At 36.6% G+C, this 20,616-nt stretch overlaps 1 protein-coding gene across 1 annotated transcript in view; it reads right to left on the bottom strand.

Moving 5' to 3' along the window:
- Positions 1-1,379: 1,379 nt before the first annotated feature.
- UBE2K (ubiquitin conjugating enzyme E2 K) overlaps positions 1,380-20,616 on the bottom strand; it is a 39,643-nt gene continuing 20,406 nt past the window's right edge. The window contains exons 3-7 of the mRNA XM_066317093.1: positions 17,648-17,706; positions 15,549-15,631; positions 6,585-6,684; positions 3,096-3,224; positions 1,380-2,732 (exon numbers count right to left, since the gene is read on the bottom strand). Of these exons, the coding sequence (XP_066173190.1) occupies positions 2,658-2,732; positions 3,096-3,224; positions 6,585-6,684; positions 15,549-15,631; positions 17,648-17,706 (446 nt within the window). The 3' untranslated portion in view covers positions 1,380-2,657. The remainder of the gene's footprint in view (positions 2,733-3,095; positions 3,225-6,584; positions 6,685-15,548; positions 15,632-17,647; positions 17,707-20,616) is intronic.

Here is a 20,616-nt window from a genome sequence, read left to right on the forward strand (position 1 = left end):
ACATGTCAAAATTCAGAGGGACTTCAGACCAAAGATGTCTCCTTAATGCTGGGTCGTGTTGCCTTCCCAGCTCACATCTTGAGAAGCTTCCTGCCAGCACCTGAGCTAGCATTAAGCTCCCAAGCGCATGGATGGCGGGCAAAATCCACAATCCAACATTAATACACTGGGGGGAAGGGGAAAGATGGGTGTTTTGCAGTAGAGAAGAAAATGAGGTAACTTCATGAGAGAAGTAAAACTTAAAAGGGCATTCTTTCAGAGGTGACTGTGCTCACCTAAGAACCTCTTTTTCCCCTCTCTCCCTTTCCCTGGCTTCGTTTATCACTTTACATACTGCTGGAGAAGCCTGCTGTTCTTAGGAGACTGGTCTTGTCACAGACACGTTCAGAAGCCCGTTACTGAGAAGTTTTATGTCCCCGACAATGATTTCCAAGTTCTTTCTTTTGATAAATAGCAGCGAAGAACAAGGGAAAGTAGTCAGCTATTCAAATTTACCACCAGGGTAAAAAAAAAAAAAAAAAAAAAAAAAAAAAAAAAAAAAGGTGTTGATGTAATCAAGAAGTTCTTAGCCTGTATAACAGAAAAGACAGCAACTTGAGATTAACACAAGTAGCATTTTGCCAGTTTCCTACTGTTCCTGGTTTTCACATAGCAAACCAGCTGAACAGTAGCAGCTTCTTGTTAAAAAAATAAATAAATATAAGGAAAGTCAAAACAACTCATTTCCTTTGGCATCATTGCAAATGATTTACACTAACTGAAGAAACCGATCACTGACTACACTTTAAAAAGCAGTAAGTATAAAGACTAAGCAAATGCATTTAGTATTGCACTGATATGAGTTCAAAGTATTTACTGTCTGTGCCCTGTTTTAAGTTTGGACACATCAGACAGAGCAGTACAGGAACATCCCAGAACCAGCCAGGTCTTGACAGCTGTGTTTTCTGGTTTTGTTCCCCTACTACTATGCTCCAGGTATTTAACAGATACCATAGTGTTCCTGATTTCATCTAGTATGAGTTATAAACAGACCATGAAGTGCAAAACTATTTCAATTTGTACTTCACAGCTCTAGAAAAACCCCAAGCAGGCACATATTTCCCCACCCCATTAATCCACAGCCTAGGAGAAAAAAAAAAAAAAAAAAAAAAGAAAAAAGAAAAAAAGAAAAAAAAAACAAACAGAACAGAAGAGTCATAGAAAAGATGACTGATACAGTACTCCATTATCCACAATCCCCACTCTCTAGTCTCAGGATTTCTCTGAACTTCCTTGTCAGATATACTCTCAAAAGTTAGCATCATATTCACAAAGACATTACAGCTTTCTTTAAATAGATGTACTAGTGTTTGAAGTTGCAAGACTAATAATTTTCAAGCTTTTGCACTCAGGATGAAATGTCATTTTAATACAAATAAAAAGACTGACTGTATGTACAAGCCAAGTTAAGATTTCAGTTCTCATTTATCAGAAACATCAATCCAAAAAAAAAGCTAAATTGAGAACACACTTCTAATTCTATGTGCATTTGAAGTATGTACAGTAAAAACACCAACACAGCCTCCATGTGTTAACCAGAGAAAAATGCAAGTAAGGATGAATTTTAAAGTACCTGATAAGCAATCCTTAAACTGAAGCCCAAAATAAAGCTAGAAAACTGCTGCAAAAAACAGCTGATTGCATCATATCAAGTACTCAAAAAAATTTTTTTTCCATTCTCAGTACACTGGAGAATCAGCTTTGTCCTCCTTCAAACCCTGTGAAATCATATTATCCAGAGTGTACTGAAGAACACTTTACAGCTATTTAAGATTTAAAAAAAAGAAATGAAACCAGTTCCATCTTTTTGTGCTGTATCGAGGCACACTCCTTACATGATTGTGTAGAAAATATGATGGATGAAAAATCACTACTGATAATTCAAAATATATATTTTTATAGGGGACCCTAGACTGCTGCAATGGCACACATATTACCCACAGATGATGAAACATAATCAACAGTATGATGTAAAGGAGGGGAGAATCAGGTTTCCCAATTAATAAGCTAGAAAGAAAATGGTTCTGAACAGGTCACCATTTAGAACTTTGGGTAAGTCTTTAAAGTCTGTCAGGAAAAAAGTTACAAAAGCAATTGAGTATTTCAATGGTGCTCTCTTCAGCAACCCTACCTAATATGTCTATTAAGTACAAGCATGCAAATATAGGTCAATCCACAGGCACATAGGATCCATGTTAAAAACAGTAAGATAACTGTGATGAGTGGCACCAACAATTTTGATGACTAACACTCAAAATGTTGCTTTCTGAATTACTAAATCAAAATCCTGAAGCAAGTTCCTGCTAGTCTTTGTCACACTGCTAAACACTAAAGTAGGCATTGTTTTCCTCCATTATCTTAGCTGAGCTCAAAGAATTTTTACAATATTTAGTAAGAAAAAAAAATTAAAGTATTTCCCCTTTTTAAATTTACACAGACGTTTAATTAGCTTTATTTACAGAGCGCTTTTTTTCAGTCTCCAATAGTGCCTAGATAGCATCATCAGGCAAGAGTGCCAGTTTTGAAAGAGAATCTATATAGAATCCTAGGAATAACAGATGGTGATGCTCCTCCAGAAGGGGCAAGCTGGACTACAGAAGCAGCTCTCTCTATATGGCTCAGTTACTCAGGAGTAATTCTGTTGCAGTCTCTACATCCCATGATTTTGAAGACAAGGCCACTATTACTGCATTCTGCAATGAGAAAACAAAAGCAATAATATTTTCAGTGTGTGAACCTGCAGCTCCAGGAAGTGGAATGAAAAGTTGACAAAATCAAAACACATTAGTTTACCATTTCTTAAATCACAACTAATAACTGATAAAAAAACTGTTTCAAAAAGGCAGGGGTAGCTCACAAGATTTATCTTTAACACAGTATTTTAAAATTCCAGTTCTTAAAAATAATTAGCAAAATAGCATAATTAGACCTACACAACATCATAGAAGTAGAGAATCTACTTTAGTAGATTCTGATTATACTGATGACTCCCTGTATTTATACACAGAAAACTTGCCCTGTCCTTACTGAAAATATTTTAAGTTATTTATACTTACCCTATCAAAGCCCATAGCACAAAGGTTTTCTATTTTTTTGGTGTATTCTGGACTAGAAACTGGTGCTCCAGCATACACATGTGCCCAAAGTCGAGCTGTCTGTTTAAACATTTCTGGATTTTGTTTGTACTACACAAAAGAGAGAGGGGAGGGGAAAGCAGAAAGTTAAATCAACTCAGCAATCCAACCAAACAGCAAGACAATATGGCAGACTGCAGCCCATCATCCTTCCTACAATATCTTCCACAATGTTTCATACTGATCATGCTGCTATTCTTGAAGTAAATTTAGAGGTGAGGATTACACAAAGAGCAAACCTATGCAAGCATTTGATATAATGAGTTTGCCTTCAGGTTAAATTATGCACTGTTGGTATTTGATGTGTGCAGCCAGGTACTGCTCTCAATTGCACAGATCAAAGGAAAGTAGCTATATTTAGCACAGCTGCTGAAAATTTATATTCAGTGTGACAGAGTACAAATTATCCCTGTGTTAACACCTCCTGAACATGGTAGTATGTACTACTCTATGCATTCCTCTAATCACTTAAAAATATATATTTTATATGGTTTTAGGCAGTGCAAGTAGGTCTGCAGTTTTTCAGTCTAGGCTAATATTCTACTACTGGGCTTCTTCCTGAGAATGAGGATCCTGATCACACAGGTCACAGAAGAAGACCTAAGAAATGGGTGAGCAAGTGCAAAAAGCTAGGGAGCTGCAACTCTTCATGAAAGCTATTATTTACCAGGAAAAAATTTAAAAAATCATGCCAGTACGTAACTATATTATTTTGTACCAAATCTCGTCATTAACCAGTTTTCCAATAAACAACAGACTGGACCATATTGCAGAGAATTTTTAGTATGTGCCAAGAACTCAACTGCCAAGAAAGTGGGTCATCTGTCATAAACTGTGCTCAGCAAAGTTAAAGGATTTTCCCATTTTAACAGCTTTTGTATGCAATATCAAGTTTTTTGTCTTAAAAAATCCTCTTCCATTAGATCATCACTGTAATAAGACAAGATATTAGGAAATACATTTTTCAAATATTTAAGTATATTTTAAGGACAAGAAACATGGTTGATTATCATTCTTTGACATTTCATTAACACAAGAAAATAATAATTAGATCTGTAAAACACAGTAAAATGCTCTACACGTCATTTTGCCTCTCCTATGACAACCACACTGCTTTGTGTGCCTTGCCCACTTCCCTCTAATTCTGATCCATACGTCATAATTTGTACATTTACTATCTGGTGGCACTAATGGCATTGAAACAAACATGGAAGGCAATCTATAGTTGGAAATAAATCACTGTTATAAATACAGTGATCTGTAATAAATTTCTTTTGGTGAAATGGTTAAAAAAAAAAAGGGATTAAGTTAAACACCAGTGGCACCCTGAAGTACTATTTTCTTCTGCTCTTGAGAGATCTTCCCCCAATTAATTTTTTAAAAATATTTCTGAGAACACTGCCAAGCCTAGAAAGCAACTAGCTAAAGTGCAAAGAATTAGTCATAATTGCCTTTTACACAGAACTAGCTTTCAGTGTTCTATTAATAGAATTCCTTTACTTAGGTATCTGTAAATAATCCAGTTTCTCACTGAATTTAGAAAAGCCCAAAGGCAACTTTCACTGATGTTTCAGTATCAGGAATCTGAGGCAGTTCATGTTGCTGTACTAAAAAAACCCAGCAACCAAAGCAACTAATACACCAGACAGCTGGTGTCTGAAAATACTGCTCTTACTCAAACAGGAATTCTCCCTGGGATTCTCTCAAGAGCTTGTAGGAACTTCCATTTACCTGGACAACACACAGTTTAATAAAATAGCACAAGTATGGAGAATAATTAATTCCTTGTGAATTTCTGTCTTGGAAAAAGCAATTAACCCCAAACAAAGTAAAAAGACCCCAACATCAAATAAACACATGAAAAAGCAGTTGTTTACCAACATCTCTCTCAAAACCATTATAATCATTTTCTACTTACATACACGTGCCTGTAACTCAAGGCCAAACCCCAGCATAGTTTTCATGCCGGTATTTGCAGGAAACAAGATAACCTGAATCCTCCCCACATCAGCCATGCCACAATCCCACTGGACACACCCCCACAAGCACCTGAGGGGCAGCCTGGAAAATTGCTCTTTGGAATCTACAGTTTCATGGAGTTTTTGCCTGAGAAAAAAACTTACCAGCTCAAAAGCCTGTACTGTTATGATTCCCATTTAAAATTCTACCATCAGAGCCAGAAGCAGGAAACACTATTTTTGTTCTTTGTAAAAAAGGACACAGTGGTTTTTTCAATGAGAGTGTGACAGCAAGGGCATACATCCAGAAAAAAACCTCAGTGCAGCGATGTGCCTGGTGGCCTTTCTGGCCTTTGCAACACTTCTCCCTGGGCAGAGCAATTCAGCCTGACAGAACTGTTTGGGGACATTTATTCAGAGCAGCCTTACTGCAGAATCCCACAAGCAAGCCCTCTGTACTTACTGAGTACAGCGGCATCAAACAGCTCTCAGGCACCCAGCAGAGCAATGGGCTACCTCTAATCTCCACGTTTCCCCCTGAATCCTGACAGGTTTGAAAAAATCTTATCTATCATTCTCCGCTGAGTTTTAAAGGAAGAGAGTGCACACCCTGTCACCCTATCGTGGAGGTTCTGACTTAGAGAAGATACAGGTGAGATAGAAGGTTCTTCCAGCACCACCTTGCTTTGTTCTTCAGTTACTGAAGAACACCCTTACTGCCAGTCAGTGGGGAAGCCAGGCTGCCCTTCTCCATCCCCAGAGTAAAAAGGAAAACACACACAGACTTGGGACTTTGTTGAGAATTGTCAGAGGAATGACTGTTTCTATCCTTTAGCAACATTTTAAACATAATCATGCCAGTCCTGATATGGCCTAAGATCCAACTGACATTTTTTGTTATTAAAAGCTATCACTAATAGTGATAGGTAACAAACCTTATTGATTATAAAATTTTATTAATAGCAATTCAATCAGTGATTAAAACAGTTGTCCCCAAGTCATTATTCATAAAATTTTGACATTAAACAAATACAATGCTCAACAACATTCATGTTAATGCAGAAGAGGAGCTACATACCAAGCCAAATCCAATTACCACCACCAAGTTAAAACTCATTTAAAACCAATAGCATATTGCTTCTCTTATACTGGAAGCTTTAGATTTTAAAAGGCACGTTACACTGAAATTCATTTAACTATGCTGCTATCTCCTGACATTTCTAACAAGGTGATATAAATAAAGGACAAAACCTTCTGACACTGTGGAGTAACTAATACTCACTCTGGAATTCAAAAAGAGCTCAAAACACTGAGCAGCTCACATCACATTTAGTACATGCAATGTTACAATAAATTGTTTAAAATCTTGTATCTCCTGTAAGCCTTGGAACCTAACCTGAGTCAGTAAAGATTACAGAAGTGTTACAAAATCACAGTCAACTGAGTATCTTACCTGGTTTGCCACTACTGCATCTTGTGGATCATCTGGTTCTGCAGCTGCCAACAATGCTTGCAGTGATAACAACACTGTCCTTAGAGTCATTGCTGCTGCCCTAAAATTGAAAATTCAAAAAATCCTTTACCACATCCCGTGCCTGTATTCACCCTTGTGGCTCTATTGTCATAGAAGATATGAGTTCATGTACAGATTTTAAGTCCAAGAAACATAATTTTAAACTGCTGCAGCTTATAGTTATTAAAACACTTTTCTGTATATATATGTGTGTAAATAAGGCTTCCAACATGAACTTTCCTATTAACAATGCTTGCTTTCTGAAGTTTTTGGAAAGTACCTTGACCTACACATTTCACCACGCCCATTTAACGCAATTCATTTCACATGGGTGGGGGGGGAACAAAACACCACAAAAAGCAAGGCCAAAGCAGGCAGTGCCATTCCCCCTCTCTGCCGGTGCAGGGCGGGCCGGCAGCCCGCGGATGCTCCCTCTGCCGGCACTCTTCGTGCAGGAGCACTGACCTACATTTTAAACGCGTCTCACAGGTAAGGAATTCTATACACTGCACTTCTTTGCACCAGTTTGAACATTACACATTTCATTAAATCGAACCATTTACATAGTTAATTACGACTATGATAATAAAAAGGTTAGGCTAATTATGAAATGTGTAATCAAAATATTTCCTTGGCTGCCTCTCACTACAACCTGAAACAACTGTTAGCAGCAGGAAAACATTTTGTAGTCACAATGGTCCTGTAGAGTCACTCTTTGCCCCTGTGAAAGAACCCCGTTGAAGGTAGCAGAGTCCCAGAGTTGGAACTTGTAAGATTTTAGGTTCTTATCATTTATCTTGACCTCAGAGTCTATTTAGAAAAAGACATTTCAATAATTTAGTATGGGAAAACCCAGTATGCTCAGAGAAGTCAATAAACCCTCAAAAGTAATTACATGTAATTATTACACACTGGAAGTCTGGAACGTTGTAACATTTATACAGTTCCATTTGCTTTTTACCATAAATAACATCTTTGAGCTACCATTTCAGTTGGCATACACTGGAAACCAAGTAAGAACTCCACAGACTCTGTGGAAGTTGAGTATTTCTGATTTTAACAGTTAACTAGATTCCTAAAATCATTGTGGCAATGGCACAGACAGACGCTCAAACCAATACAAAATCTGCTTACTCTGCTTAAGAACTAGTAGCAAGGTGAGTGGGAAAAATGTGACATTTTAGATTTGAGCAAAGTGATTATGACACAGGAACGTCAGAGAAAAGCTGTGAAACACAGGCATTCAATTTCTTACAAATCTCAATTTTCAATCACCAGAGAACACTTTATAGTTTTCAGAAGATTGCAAATAAATGCAAAGGATTTCTGAGAACAGGTGGGGAGCAGTCTGACCTGATGGTCCAGCTACAAAGGAAACAGTGTGCAAGTGCATTTCCAGGCTTGGGTTGCAGAAATTTATGTATTTTCCAGTACTGAGTCACTGTATTGAGGTACTCTAGCAGTGTATACCAATGAACAGAGCATAGATGGTAATAAAATGCCAGAGGTACATTTGTGGCACCCAAATATTATGTTCCTAGATGCTTACATTCACAGCTTTCTTGCTATGTCACTAACCATTCAAACATGCCATTCTTCCCTAATTGTTTCTAATTCTAGAAGATTTTTCTCAGTAAGTTATTTTTTAGCTTGATAATTATTGCTGAGCTTTTGCAGTGCAGTGTTCTACATCAAAATGCAAGTGAGAAACATCCCAAATGACAGAGATTTTAATTAGCACATAGTGTCTCATTCTAACTGCCACACCAGCTTGAAGTTCCTTAAGCTGAATGTAGTAACTTAAAAAAATCCTTGCCCTTTTAAATCTGAATACTGACAATCATAAAACCATCAAACATACAATTCTCCTCTTTCAAACCTATTTCTTGGTGATTTTCTTTTCTTAACATGTAACTCATGCTATTTTTCTCTTAAAATTTCCTTGGGCTTGTAATCTCTAGAAGTTTATACTGTCTTGATATTAACCTATTTAATGTACACACTGATGACATCATTCACAGTCTCATCTGCTAGCATTATAGGAATGTAATGCAACATATTTACTATTCCAGCATTCAGGTGTCATTGTAATACTAAGTCTTTCAGGTCTTACTATGCTCAAATGGATGCATTAATTTCTATTTTTATGCAATCGATTTCAGGTACTATCACATCTGCCACACCCACTGTAAAACGTGAAGTCTTTTCCCCAGTATTTTTTTTATGTTATTTACTGTAGTTTTAAGGACAGACTTAATGTGAAATACCTATCAACCATAACTAATGCTATTATTACTTTCTCCAAAAAAAAGTAGTTCTGTCCTTTCCTTTAGAGACATCTGAAAATGTAGGGAAGATGACATTAAAAGGATGACAGCCTTCTGTGCCACTTTTACATGCAATTTACTTGCATTTACACTGTACCTTCTGGGAGAGGAGTGTAAAATATACTTTGAGGAGCAGGGGCCATCACTAAGAACCACAGGTGCCATGGACACCAGCTGTGTCCAGCTGTCTCTGGCTTTCAAGACTGCCAGGTCCTTTCCATCCTTCTTTACCTGTTATATTCATAGATTTTTATACAAAGCATGCTGATACTTAAACATCTGACATTCCAATTTTAAAATAACAATAAAAAGCAACAATTTATCCATTTATATATACAGATGGCTAGATGATCAGAGAATTTAAACTCTGAAATACTACATTTCAGACAAGATTGGTTTAGCCACATTTATAAAACACCACATTTTAAAATGTAGCTTACAACTGATTTTCAAGTCTCATGTCTTAAAACAGCTTTCCCATCTCATGCATAGTAACACAGTCTTTATTGGACAAACACTGAAAGAAGTATCTTTAAATCATAAAACAAAACCCATTACAGCTTCAATTGCTGTTTGTATTAAACAAAAGAAGAAATTAAAGTTTGTGATTAATGGTAGAGAAAAACTGACATATTTTGCTTAACTATAACATAACCATCCAAAATCTTCTACCTTTAGAACACCAATTAGCTTTTGTGATTAAAGAAAGTAAAAATGGTTTGTTATTTTCTACATAGCTTAATCTTAGTTTTTCAGATATATATTAAGATTCACAGAAGACACTGAAGAAACAGCTAAAAATAGATTCTGATTTCCCATGAACTTAAAAGCTCTTCTTTCTTCCCATTACCTTCTTTTGGGAGAATACAGCAAATGGAGATGACTGCCTAGAATCATATTTACAGATACCAATATGGCAGGACCTGTTCCTCGTAGGCAAAAAGCAAGAACAATTCCCACTATCAGTTCTGAAAGAAAATCTATACTGATAGTGGCACAAAGCTAAAAATCCCAACACACGCCCCTACACCCTCCCTAATATCTTCCCAAGCCAAAGAACAATGTCCAAGGGAAGGAAAAAAAAAAAAAAAAAAAAAAAAAAAAAAAAAAGGCAGCTGAATTTTCCACTACACCTCAAAGGTTTATTGATCTAGAATAAAACCCTGAAAAAATTAGGTATTTCCAGCTCTTTCTACACTTGAAATTTACTTCTAGGTATGGATTTATGTGCAACAGCTCATGGAGTTCAAGCAATTCTCTTTGGTAACTCAAGTTAGCTGCATGGTTGTGTTCTAGGTTTGTTCTATCTTCCTTGCCAAAGGCAAGGTTTCATATTGCTCCTGACAGACTTCCATCTGATCTGGTCTTAAATGATGCCTCAGAAGGTGCTTAGAAAATCTTCAATTCTTCACCATGCTTTTATTCCACACACCGAGATGGCTCTCCAATCTTTCACTGTACATTGGTTTTGCTTAGACTATCATTCTTGTTACTTCACTGTAGGTTTTTCCTATGGTTCCCATCTTTCTTGTACAACAACTCTCTAAACAGGTACACCACTTCAATGGAAACCTGACTGATCAGCAGCAACAAGCAGCCAGCTTTGAGTTTTGAGTATAATGAGTTTTACAGATATAACTTCCCATTTGCCTTGCACATGACCTTACATCCCCTTTGTCCCATGACATTACTGGCTCCTGAAGCTTACAATAACCCTCGACTTCCACTCCCAAAATGTTGTTTAGCTATCATGCAGGTTTGCCAGCTGCAAAATGGGAGGAGGCCACTATTATGCACCAGTGAGCTGCAGAGAGTTCCCTACAGGAACACACTGTCCCTCAGAGAACTTGAAACTAAAAGCCTCCATTCTGGACATCCAAACCAAAAACTCAGCTTTCTATTGGCATTGCATTTGCTAAACCACAAGGAAAATCTGGACTGCATCAGAACAAAGAGAGCTGGATATACATTTTGTTCACTTACACTTTTACCCCTTTTTTTTAAAGATAATATCTTAGGGCATTTCCATTAAAAAAGAGCACCCCTAGTTTGGGTGACTATAGTGTTAACATTAAAAGGCACAGCAAGCCAGCTGTGCCCAGCATGCCCGAGGAAAGAAATCTCTTTTACCTTTTGATGAGCAGAGAGTCCTAAGAGGATTACAAAACACTGCCAGGTTTTATTTTTTTTCTTCATTTTTAAAGGCTAAGTAATTCTCCATTTAGGAAGTTTTTACTTATGTTCTTTACATCCCTCTCTAGGAAACAATCTCTCTCATTATTCCAAGAGGGTAACTCAGCAGAATGCCAGGAACAGCTGCAGGCACCAGATTGCTACTCCACTCTGTCAACCAAACATGGCTACGGGAACATTTTTTTCTACATAATCTGCAATATTTGTTCCATTTGTGAAAAAAATAAGCTCGTTAATCCAAGAGAAAAATCTCTGGGACCTTGTACCAATGGCTTATGGAATCTGGAAGGAAATGAATAAGGCCTTTGAGTGGAAGCCCGTTGCATAGTCACTATTTACAGGACAATTACAAGACCAGGCATCTATCAGAGAAAAAAAAAAAAAAAAAAAAAAAAAAAGGATAGCTTTGACACAGCACTGAGGGGAAAGACAGCCTGCTTGCTGAAGGGTTCCCTAAAACCATGTTAATATTCTCTGAGTTTTTCTCAAAACTTTAAGAAGCTTCAGTGCTCCTCAAACACCCTGAACAAAACCCAGCAGTACTGGGTAGGCAGGAAGATTACAAGCTGGCTGTTGCTTATTTATCTATTAAAATTGTATTATCTCTTATAATGATTTCTGCATTGCAACTAAAACCGAAACATGAATCCTCCAGTGGAGCCACTATGACAAAAATATTCTTATTATTCATTACTGACCCACAGAAGCCAACAGTTTTTGTAGCCATATATGCAGCTATGACACATTCACTTAATCTCTGCTCAGGGGATTTACGCAGAACAGCTTTCCAGTAATTTAGTTCTCAGGTTTCAATGAACTGCACTGATATGTTGTATATTTAAGATTAAAGCTTTGAGACAGAGTACTAGCCTGGATGATAAATACAGGCCATAGTAAGTGAAACCACATAATGAAAAATATGTCAGAAAAACATAAACAGTATTCCTTTTACAAAATCATACTCCTATTTTAATCCTAGCAGCAAACAGTAGCTGCTTTCCAAACAAACTGGCATAACAGGTACTTAAAAATCTAAACATAATGAAAATCCACAGCTGCAAAGAAATTCAGTTTCAAGCAATGCAATGTGGAAAAAGAATTTCATTAGTTATTAGAAATAATTTAAATACATTACTTTGCTAACTGATAAAACCTCCTGCCAATATGCAGAGTATCATCTATGCTCATTAGAACAGAAAACCATTACCACAGGATGGGAGAGTAGGGAAGAGACATTTTAAAACTACAGAAACACATTAAAATCTTTATATTTGTATTCACCATCTACACGTGAGTCTTTTAACAGCTTAGTAAATAACTCTTTCAGAAATCCTGCTAAGGCACATACACCAAACTTCTCCAGTCCTTTAACTCTCAAACCTCACTGAAAAACAGATATGCAGAGAAATTTCACACTTGTATTTACACACAGCAACAAGAGGAGCATTATTCAGTTAAGAACATCACAAGTCAATGAAGTGGCACTTCAAAAACAGATCTTGTTGCTGAAAGACTTGACAAGAGCGATTGTGGAACTAAATATATTTTCTAGAATAATTCCACAGGAATATTTCAGAACTGCATTTGTCCAATTTACTCTTGAATGCTTGGTGAAATAACTTAAATATTAACTTATTCATCTGGAGGGTAGAGATTGGGATTGCTTATTTTTTGTTTGTTTGCTTTCTAATGAAGCCATTTTATTCAAACCACTTTTCAACCTAGACATGCAATAAAGTTATTTTTGGTGGTGTGTGGTGGTACATCCTCCCCCTGGCTCCTTCCTTGGGCCAGCTATGGTCTCAGGAATGCTTGTTAGGTCTCAGCCTGGATTAATGGCACCTGGACAGTTAGGTTCCCTTGAGCTTATCAAAAACACTGTCTGCTCCCAGAACTTCTGTTGTCTAGCAAGCTCCTGTTTTCCAGCAAATAGCCCTGAGTTCCTATCTGAACAAGAGACCAAGTGGAATAGTATTCTTGTTATTGGACTTTTCATGGAATATTCCAGTAAATACCAACTCATCCTTGTGGCCAGGATGGAAATTTACAGATGATTTCAATCTATCATCTTGTGGCCCTATCTATGAACAATGGTACTGAGACCCTTAGAGCTGTCCTGGACCACAGCAGGCTGTGACCAGCATTTCCCAGAGTGGGATGATTCTCAGCAAACTCCCAAGTTTGTGAGACTCTGAGGATTGCCATGGAAAGCCAGCGAAGCCTGGGCTAATAGCCACACCATTCCTCAAGGCTTAATCCTTTGCCCACTGACAAGACTCAAATGCATCTGCAAGTACTTCACTGAACTAGAGGGTAATTTTTCCCAAGTACACCTTTTACATACATATTTTTGTCTGTGTGCACATGTAATACAAATGTTGCCACCTCAGATTTAGCATGATCTAGTGGAAGTGATCTATGGTTCCTCTCTGTAGCAGGGGAGATGGAGCTAGATGATCTTTAAGGTCTCTTCCAACCCAAACCATTCTATAATTCTATGCTGTGGGCATTTCTTTATTAGCTACATATATGGAAGAACAATAAACAACTTATTTAAACAATATTAACTATTCATATTGCTTAGTGAGTTTTAGGAAGCTACTCTGGAAAAAACCAACTTTCTCTATTACAATAAAAAATGCTTCAAACAGTAAACAATTTACTTTAGGAGGCAGCTCTAAGTTTGCTCTTATCAAAGGACTAGAGGCACTTCAACAATGCTCAAGTGATTTTCATATACCATTCTATGATTTGAAAAGAAACAAAACTTACAAATAGCACAACTAGAAAATGAAGGGATCCCACTACATTAAGAATCATTTGAAGAGGGATTAATAGTATACAGGAAATCCCCCACCCTCACCAGCAGGTTCTGTGCAATTCTCTCCTTAGTGCTTCCAAATGAAGACACTCTTTCAAAGGAAGAGTTTAAAACTATGTAACTGGCACAATACTGATGGCATCTTGTGTCAGCTGGTTTAAATATACAGAAGTCAATTTCTTTTCCAATACCCCTATGTCTTATACATCTTGGAGAAGGGAGATATTAATGTTTGGGTTTTTTTCATCAAGCAGAAATAACAGAAACAAGACACAGATCAAATTATCTGTGCTAGACATAACTCAAAGATTACAAGAACACATGTCAACTCTTCTCTCCTGTTTGTCCTTCTCCAATATCAAAGGTTTTGACTAATAACCCCAAAAGTACATAAATTAAGTTGAAGCTCATGAGTTTTTTAGGTGTTTGTTGCCTTTTGATACTTACAGACAACCTCATGCCCATTCACTAATCTGCTTCAGAGTACAATATCTCAGGAGACATTACTTGGACAGTTAAAGAATCATAAATCTCCCGTAAAACTGTATGGTGGTATCAACAATAAGATGCAGGTACAAAAGTGCACTGGCTTTACTGACAAGAAAAACCATACCAGGTACCATGGCATGTATATAGAAAAATTCTATTGCCTGAAAGAACATCAAGTGCTCTGAGATGGTAAGAAAATATATGCTATTTGAGAAGGTAGAAAGACAACAGTTTCTAACCATTACGATTTCATTTCAGTAATTTACACTATACTGTGCCAGGGTATAATCTGTATGAGATTTCTATAATCTCATACATCTGTAAGAGATTAATACCCAGGATGTGTCACCTGCAAGACCTCAAGACTTCAGCATTCTCCTCTGAAGTTTCTGTTTCAAACCCAACTGATGTCTGCTTGACAAAGTTGTTGACTTTCCAAGCATTTGAAGTTTGTATGGACTAGATACCGGTATGATCTGCTGGGGACTTACAGTCCTATTCTTTTGGGGCAGACATGGAGGAAAATAACCATCTGTATTAGGTATCATGTCTATCATACAACTGTTGTACACAATCTTCAAACCACATGAAATCAATTATTTTGAAAATAAATGAACAATGGGTGCAGCTGCTAGTTTGGATGCAAGTCTATTCCACAAATTTGGGCTATTAAAACTTCAGCAATAACATTAACTGATCAAAGAAGGCAATAGGTAGTACAAAACCACCCACAATGTCAACAATGAAATGTTCATTGTAGTGCAAACATTTTTGGAAGAGCTCTCTGTGTATGTAATACATACTTAGTATGTATTACATCCAAATATTACTGTGTATACATTTTGGATGTATTACATCCAAAAATTACATCCATGTATTACTGTGTATGTCATACATCCAAAACTATCACCCAATCATTTCATTTGCACATCTGCACCTCAGAACACCCTACCAAAATGTTTGCTTAAGGACATCTCAAATTATAAGCACAAGGCAAAAAGCAAGGTGAGCTGATGTCTATCCAGGACACCAGTATACTTGATTTTGCCCATTTAAACCCCCATGGAATCTTACCATTGATCTTTCAGAATATCCAAGCAAATGGCCCCAGTGACTGAACTAATGTTAGGATGCCATATTTTGGTGATAAACCGCACCTAAAAAAACCAAGAGAACTTTTAAAAACAAAAGCAGTCATTAAATGCAGTATACTAAGTAAACATTTTAAATCCACTATTTAAAATAATACTATGAAGAAATACTAATTCAGAAAATGTAGTACTACAAATGGAACTAAGACTTGACACTGCTTATTTCAGAGGCTTCAGGTTTGTAAGGCTGTTTGTTGGGCTGCCAAGTGCCCCAAACTCATCCCTAACTGCTTTCTCATGTCTTGTTCACATCCCTGTATCACACAAAGCTAGTTAGAAACATCCTCCAGCATACAAGTGTTTTGACAAGCAGGTGGTCAAATATAGACTTAAAACTTCTAACATTTTTAAAAGTAGGCTCTCTAGATTTCACAGTCCTGAACTCTTAACACAGGAACTGGATATCACTCACTGTTGACCTAAATTGTTGGCTACAGAAGTATTAGAGAAATTTCTTTGGTGGGTGCTACTATGTCTACAACCAACCTGTCTCATTACCTCATATGCAAGAAAGCCGTTCACCAACCCAAAACTTAATTAGATTACTAGTATTTTTCTTTGCTATTGAAAGGATCCAGTCTCAGCACTTATTAATCAAGTCCATATTTTTACACTAAAGTGTACTCATGCTCACAAAGCATTACTAAAACCAGGTTTTGGTGGTTTAGGTTTTCTGGGTGTTTTTAAGGCACCAAGAAAGGTAAAAGCAGCACTTTCTCTTGAAGTTCTTGGAGACCAAAGCTGTCCTCAGAAAGGACATACATGACTTTGGAAATTCCCTTCATTTTCTTCAGGTTGCACTTTAACTGCCTTCTAGTGATTTTGACCCGTCTGTTTCTCATCTCCTCCTGACCCCAAACTCCTGAGAAACATTTTATGTATAGCATAGATCTTTCAACTTTTGCCCCTGACCCGCAAGCAAATTAGTGAAAAGAACGCATTATCTGTCAAGCCCTACGGCAGGAAATAAATCATGGCATACAAACTCATCTTTCAGTGTCCGCAACCTGTTTCAGCTCTCCTTATTTTAGCTCCCACCAGAACATGTGCAGATTAAAGAACTGAGACCAACAGACACTTCTTTAAGATTTTCTGTGTCTTTTGCTCCAGCTTCAAGGAAGTAATTCAAAGCTATGAGCTACTGGCACTTCTCTCTTCCTCCTCTTCCCCAGTTCCTTCCCAGTTCCCTTCCTTACGTATCAGGGTGAAAATAAGAAGAATCTAGGACATGTTTTTGGTTCAAAGAAATCTTTCAGACAAACAAAAAGCCAATCAAGAATTTGAGTCAGACAACTCAGGCGTCTACTGATTCAAGCCACTGAAGAGTGGACTAAATCAGGGCACAGGAACGTGCAGCTGCACATGGCTGGGGAGAACATTCAGAGCAGAACCACACAACTGAAGTCACAGAAAGATGCAGTAAAATTAAAAGGCCAGTAAGTTGTGAAAAATATATGAATGACTTTACCACAGCCATTTTTCATCTCTCATCCATGTTCACATTATCTATTCTTTCAACAGAGAAGCACTAAGACTATTATATTTTTGTTGTTCTTCAAGACACACAACTGTACGTGTCACTCTCTGATTACTACTAAAAACTTGGCAGGTTGGATTCAAGAACCTTTTAAGTATAACTTAAGAAATTAAAAGAACCAGTAACTCCTTATTACAACATTTCTTCAACAAAAGGGGAGGGAAGACAGCTGTACTCGCTACATCATTTAAAACTACCTGAAAATTGTATTCATTTTGTCAGAAAAAATATTAAAATGATAAGGCCCAAGCTTCTCCACAGAATTTCCCAGTTTGTACTTTTAGGAACAGAGTGTACTTATGATTGGATACAGTTTTACATCCTGTTTTATTTCTATGTAAATATAACAGTTCCAACAGTTCCTTGTCTAGAAGTGAATTAAAACAAACAAAAAACCCCAACAAACAAGCAAACAAGTAAGTAAGAATACTCAAACCCAACTTGTTAGCCAAACTGTATTATCCAAAAATGTGTGTCTGCAGTACCTTAGGAGGATTAAACGGGTATGTTTCTGGGATTTTTATTTCTAGCTGATACCTTCCACCTGCAAAAGACAAGAACAAGTTGGGAATTATACCAAAAGAACATTATTCAAACTCAAGTCTTTTGTGACACTAAAGCTTACACTTCTAAATGAGCAGATTTTCAAGTAATTCAAATTTACCCAGTAGTATTAGTTAGGAGATACATTTAGGTTTCATCTATTTCGTTAAAAAATGCCTATAAAGTCAGTCAGAAAAGCTGTGTCTGCTTATGCAAATTAGTACCTATACTTTGTACACATTAAATATACCTAAATTCTCATTCCCAATCTTCTAATTTCCATTATTTATTTTAGTAAAAGATAAATATTAGTATTATGAAAATATGAACCAAATATCTCCTAAAGAGATGAAAAAAGAGGCCACAGGAATATTCAGGCTGAGCATGGGATACTATTACATTATTTTGACTCTTTTCTGATACCTCATGACAAATTTTCTTCAAATTACATAATTGAAATTACCTGTATTATATTTTAAACTTCTTGGAATTCAAATACATTCAAAAAAACTCCTTCAGAAAAGCTCCTACACTTCAAGGAAAAATAATAATAAAGGAGGCACCAGTGTTTAACTTTTATTATGTTCTACATTACCACCTGAAGTAGTTTCTTCTGTTTCAATCCTGCAAACACTTTGACACACCAGTACCATTAATATAATATGAAGGACCAGAGCATATAATAAAGCATAATAGGAGCTTGGAAGACAGAACCCCCTCCTACTGCCCAGTTTTAAACATTTCTAGGTTTTATCTGTCTATCACAGTATCATTCCCTATCCTATTTCCATTATAATTCAGTTAATACCCAGGTTCACTACCAATACTTATGCCTTCTGGAGTAATCTCAAACTATCTCTGCCTGGCTAGTAAAGGCCATTTGCCAGGCAATTCAATGACAAAAAGAATAGGGTATAAAAAAATATACACACCGAATCAGACATTTCATTTTTATAAAAACCAAAACCATTCATCCTCACTTCCAAGTTTTTTCTTCAACCTGTTGTTCTTTCAGAAATCTTTTCTCTCTGTCAGTATAATGTGTTACAATTTATACAATTTCTTGAATTAAAGCTGAAGCATTTGCAATCTATTTTCCTTGTGATTTCCAGAGTGATTTACTCTGCAAATCAAGCTATACAAAACCAGCTCTCAAGTAGTGACAATACTGGCAACAAGATACACAGGGGGAAAAAGCCTCCAAGTACTCCTCTCAGCAGTTACAGTATATGGCACCTTTTTACCTGTGCCAAAAAACACATTTGTAGCTCCTAACAACTCTCATTTTTAAAATGTATTTCAGTCTAATACACTCCACCTGAAACTAGTTAGTATCTGTTTGATATTTTCCACTATCATCCACAGCTGTTCTTTTTCTCGCTTAACACTAAAGTAACTTGGGAGGTTTTAACATAAAATACTATAAGAAAGGCCTATAAATCCAAAATTATAATAGTAATCTAAATTGATTGCTTGTCTGCTTACAGGACAGCACAGGAGAAATAGTTCTGAAGACACATACATCAATAAGAAGTTTGGTTTTCCTTTAAATTGAAGCATAATTCAGCAGCGACTATTCTTAAGAAAACAGCTGCACTCTGCCTTGATTACAAAAATTTATCAGTCATTCTGCAGTTTTGCTGCCACATCATTTTGTAAGGGAATATGAAATCCATCCTTAGATACTACCATTTCTTCTGCCAGCCACAAGCCATTACAAGTCTTCTGCCTAACAAGATATTCAGCCACCAATATTTTTCACCAGAGACTGATGAGCTGGTAGTATTATTTATATAGTATTGTTTTCCACTAAACTTTATGGTTAAAAATACAGGTTTAAAGACATAGCTTAAAAAAAATCTGTAGTTTTTAAATACTGGATTTAAACTACAAATGACTAATATATTAACTTTTGCATGCCAATATTTCTGCTTTTGTTTTAAGAGTATGCATATGTATGGCTTTTTTGTGGTTATTTAATGCCTGAAATTGAATTAAACAGTAATGGCATAATATTCTTTCTGTAGTCCTACTGGAACAGGTCTCACAAGAGTTAGAGCAATTTTTAGCAGTATTTCCCTTGAAGAAATACCCTATTATAAATTTTGCAGTTGCTGTGGCTCACGTGCAAGCTTGGCTTGAAATTAATACCAATATTACAGAGGCTTTAAAAAAAACCTACCCCCCAAAAATCCAAACCCACAAACCCCAATCTATCTACTGAAAAGCTCTTGAATCGAGTAAAACCCAGCAGCCATTAATCAAGTCTCGCAAAGGTCCTCTCTCCAAACACACTTTAACACGGCATTTAAACATGTTTCAATTAAAGTTGTCATGCAATATTCTGATAATTGATCAATATGAGTTGACACTACTAACAGAAAAATAAAAGCTGTAAATTTTGTCAATAGATGGCATTCTTCCTCTCAGTCATTCTTAACTAATGTTCCAACATTACCTATAAAAATTTTTGCAGCAGCAGTTTGATTTCAGATACCTCACCAACTATGGTCAACAACTGTTCTTTCACTTCACACTGGTTCTAGAATTCCCTCCTGTATCACAGGGACTGTCTGACCAGAACTACTGCATAAAACTTCTTCATAAAGCACTTCTTGCTGTGTCACTGTTCAGATTATAGATGACAAAACATCAGTCAGTAATTGTGCAGCATGTATTACTGCTATAGTCATAAAATGAAGATGACACACACTGGCACACTCTTCATAATTATGTAAGGGAATAAATGCATATAACTACATTACAGAAATGTTAACATTCCAAAGCAAATTATTCTAATGTCAGGAAACACCATAAACTGGCTGGCACTAACTCTCATTTTGCTCCTTGATGCATATGCCTTCTAGATTAAAGTAAGCATACAAACACATTACTGTTCCATGATATCCCT

The sequence above is a fragment of the Sylvia atricapilla genome, chromosome 4 (assembly GCF_009819655.1).
Source record: "Sylvia atricapilla isolate bSylAtr1 chromosome 4, bSylAtr1.pri, whole genome shotgun sequence".
In the NCBI taxonomy this organism is placed as follows: domain Eukaryota; kingdom Metazoa; phylum Chordata; class Aves; order Passeriformes; family Sylviidae; genus Sylvia; species Sylvia atricapilla.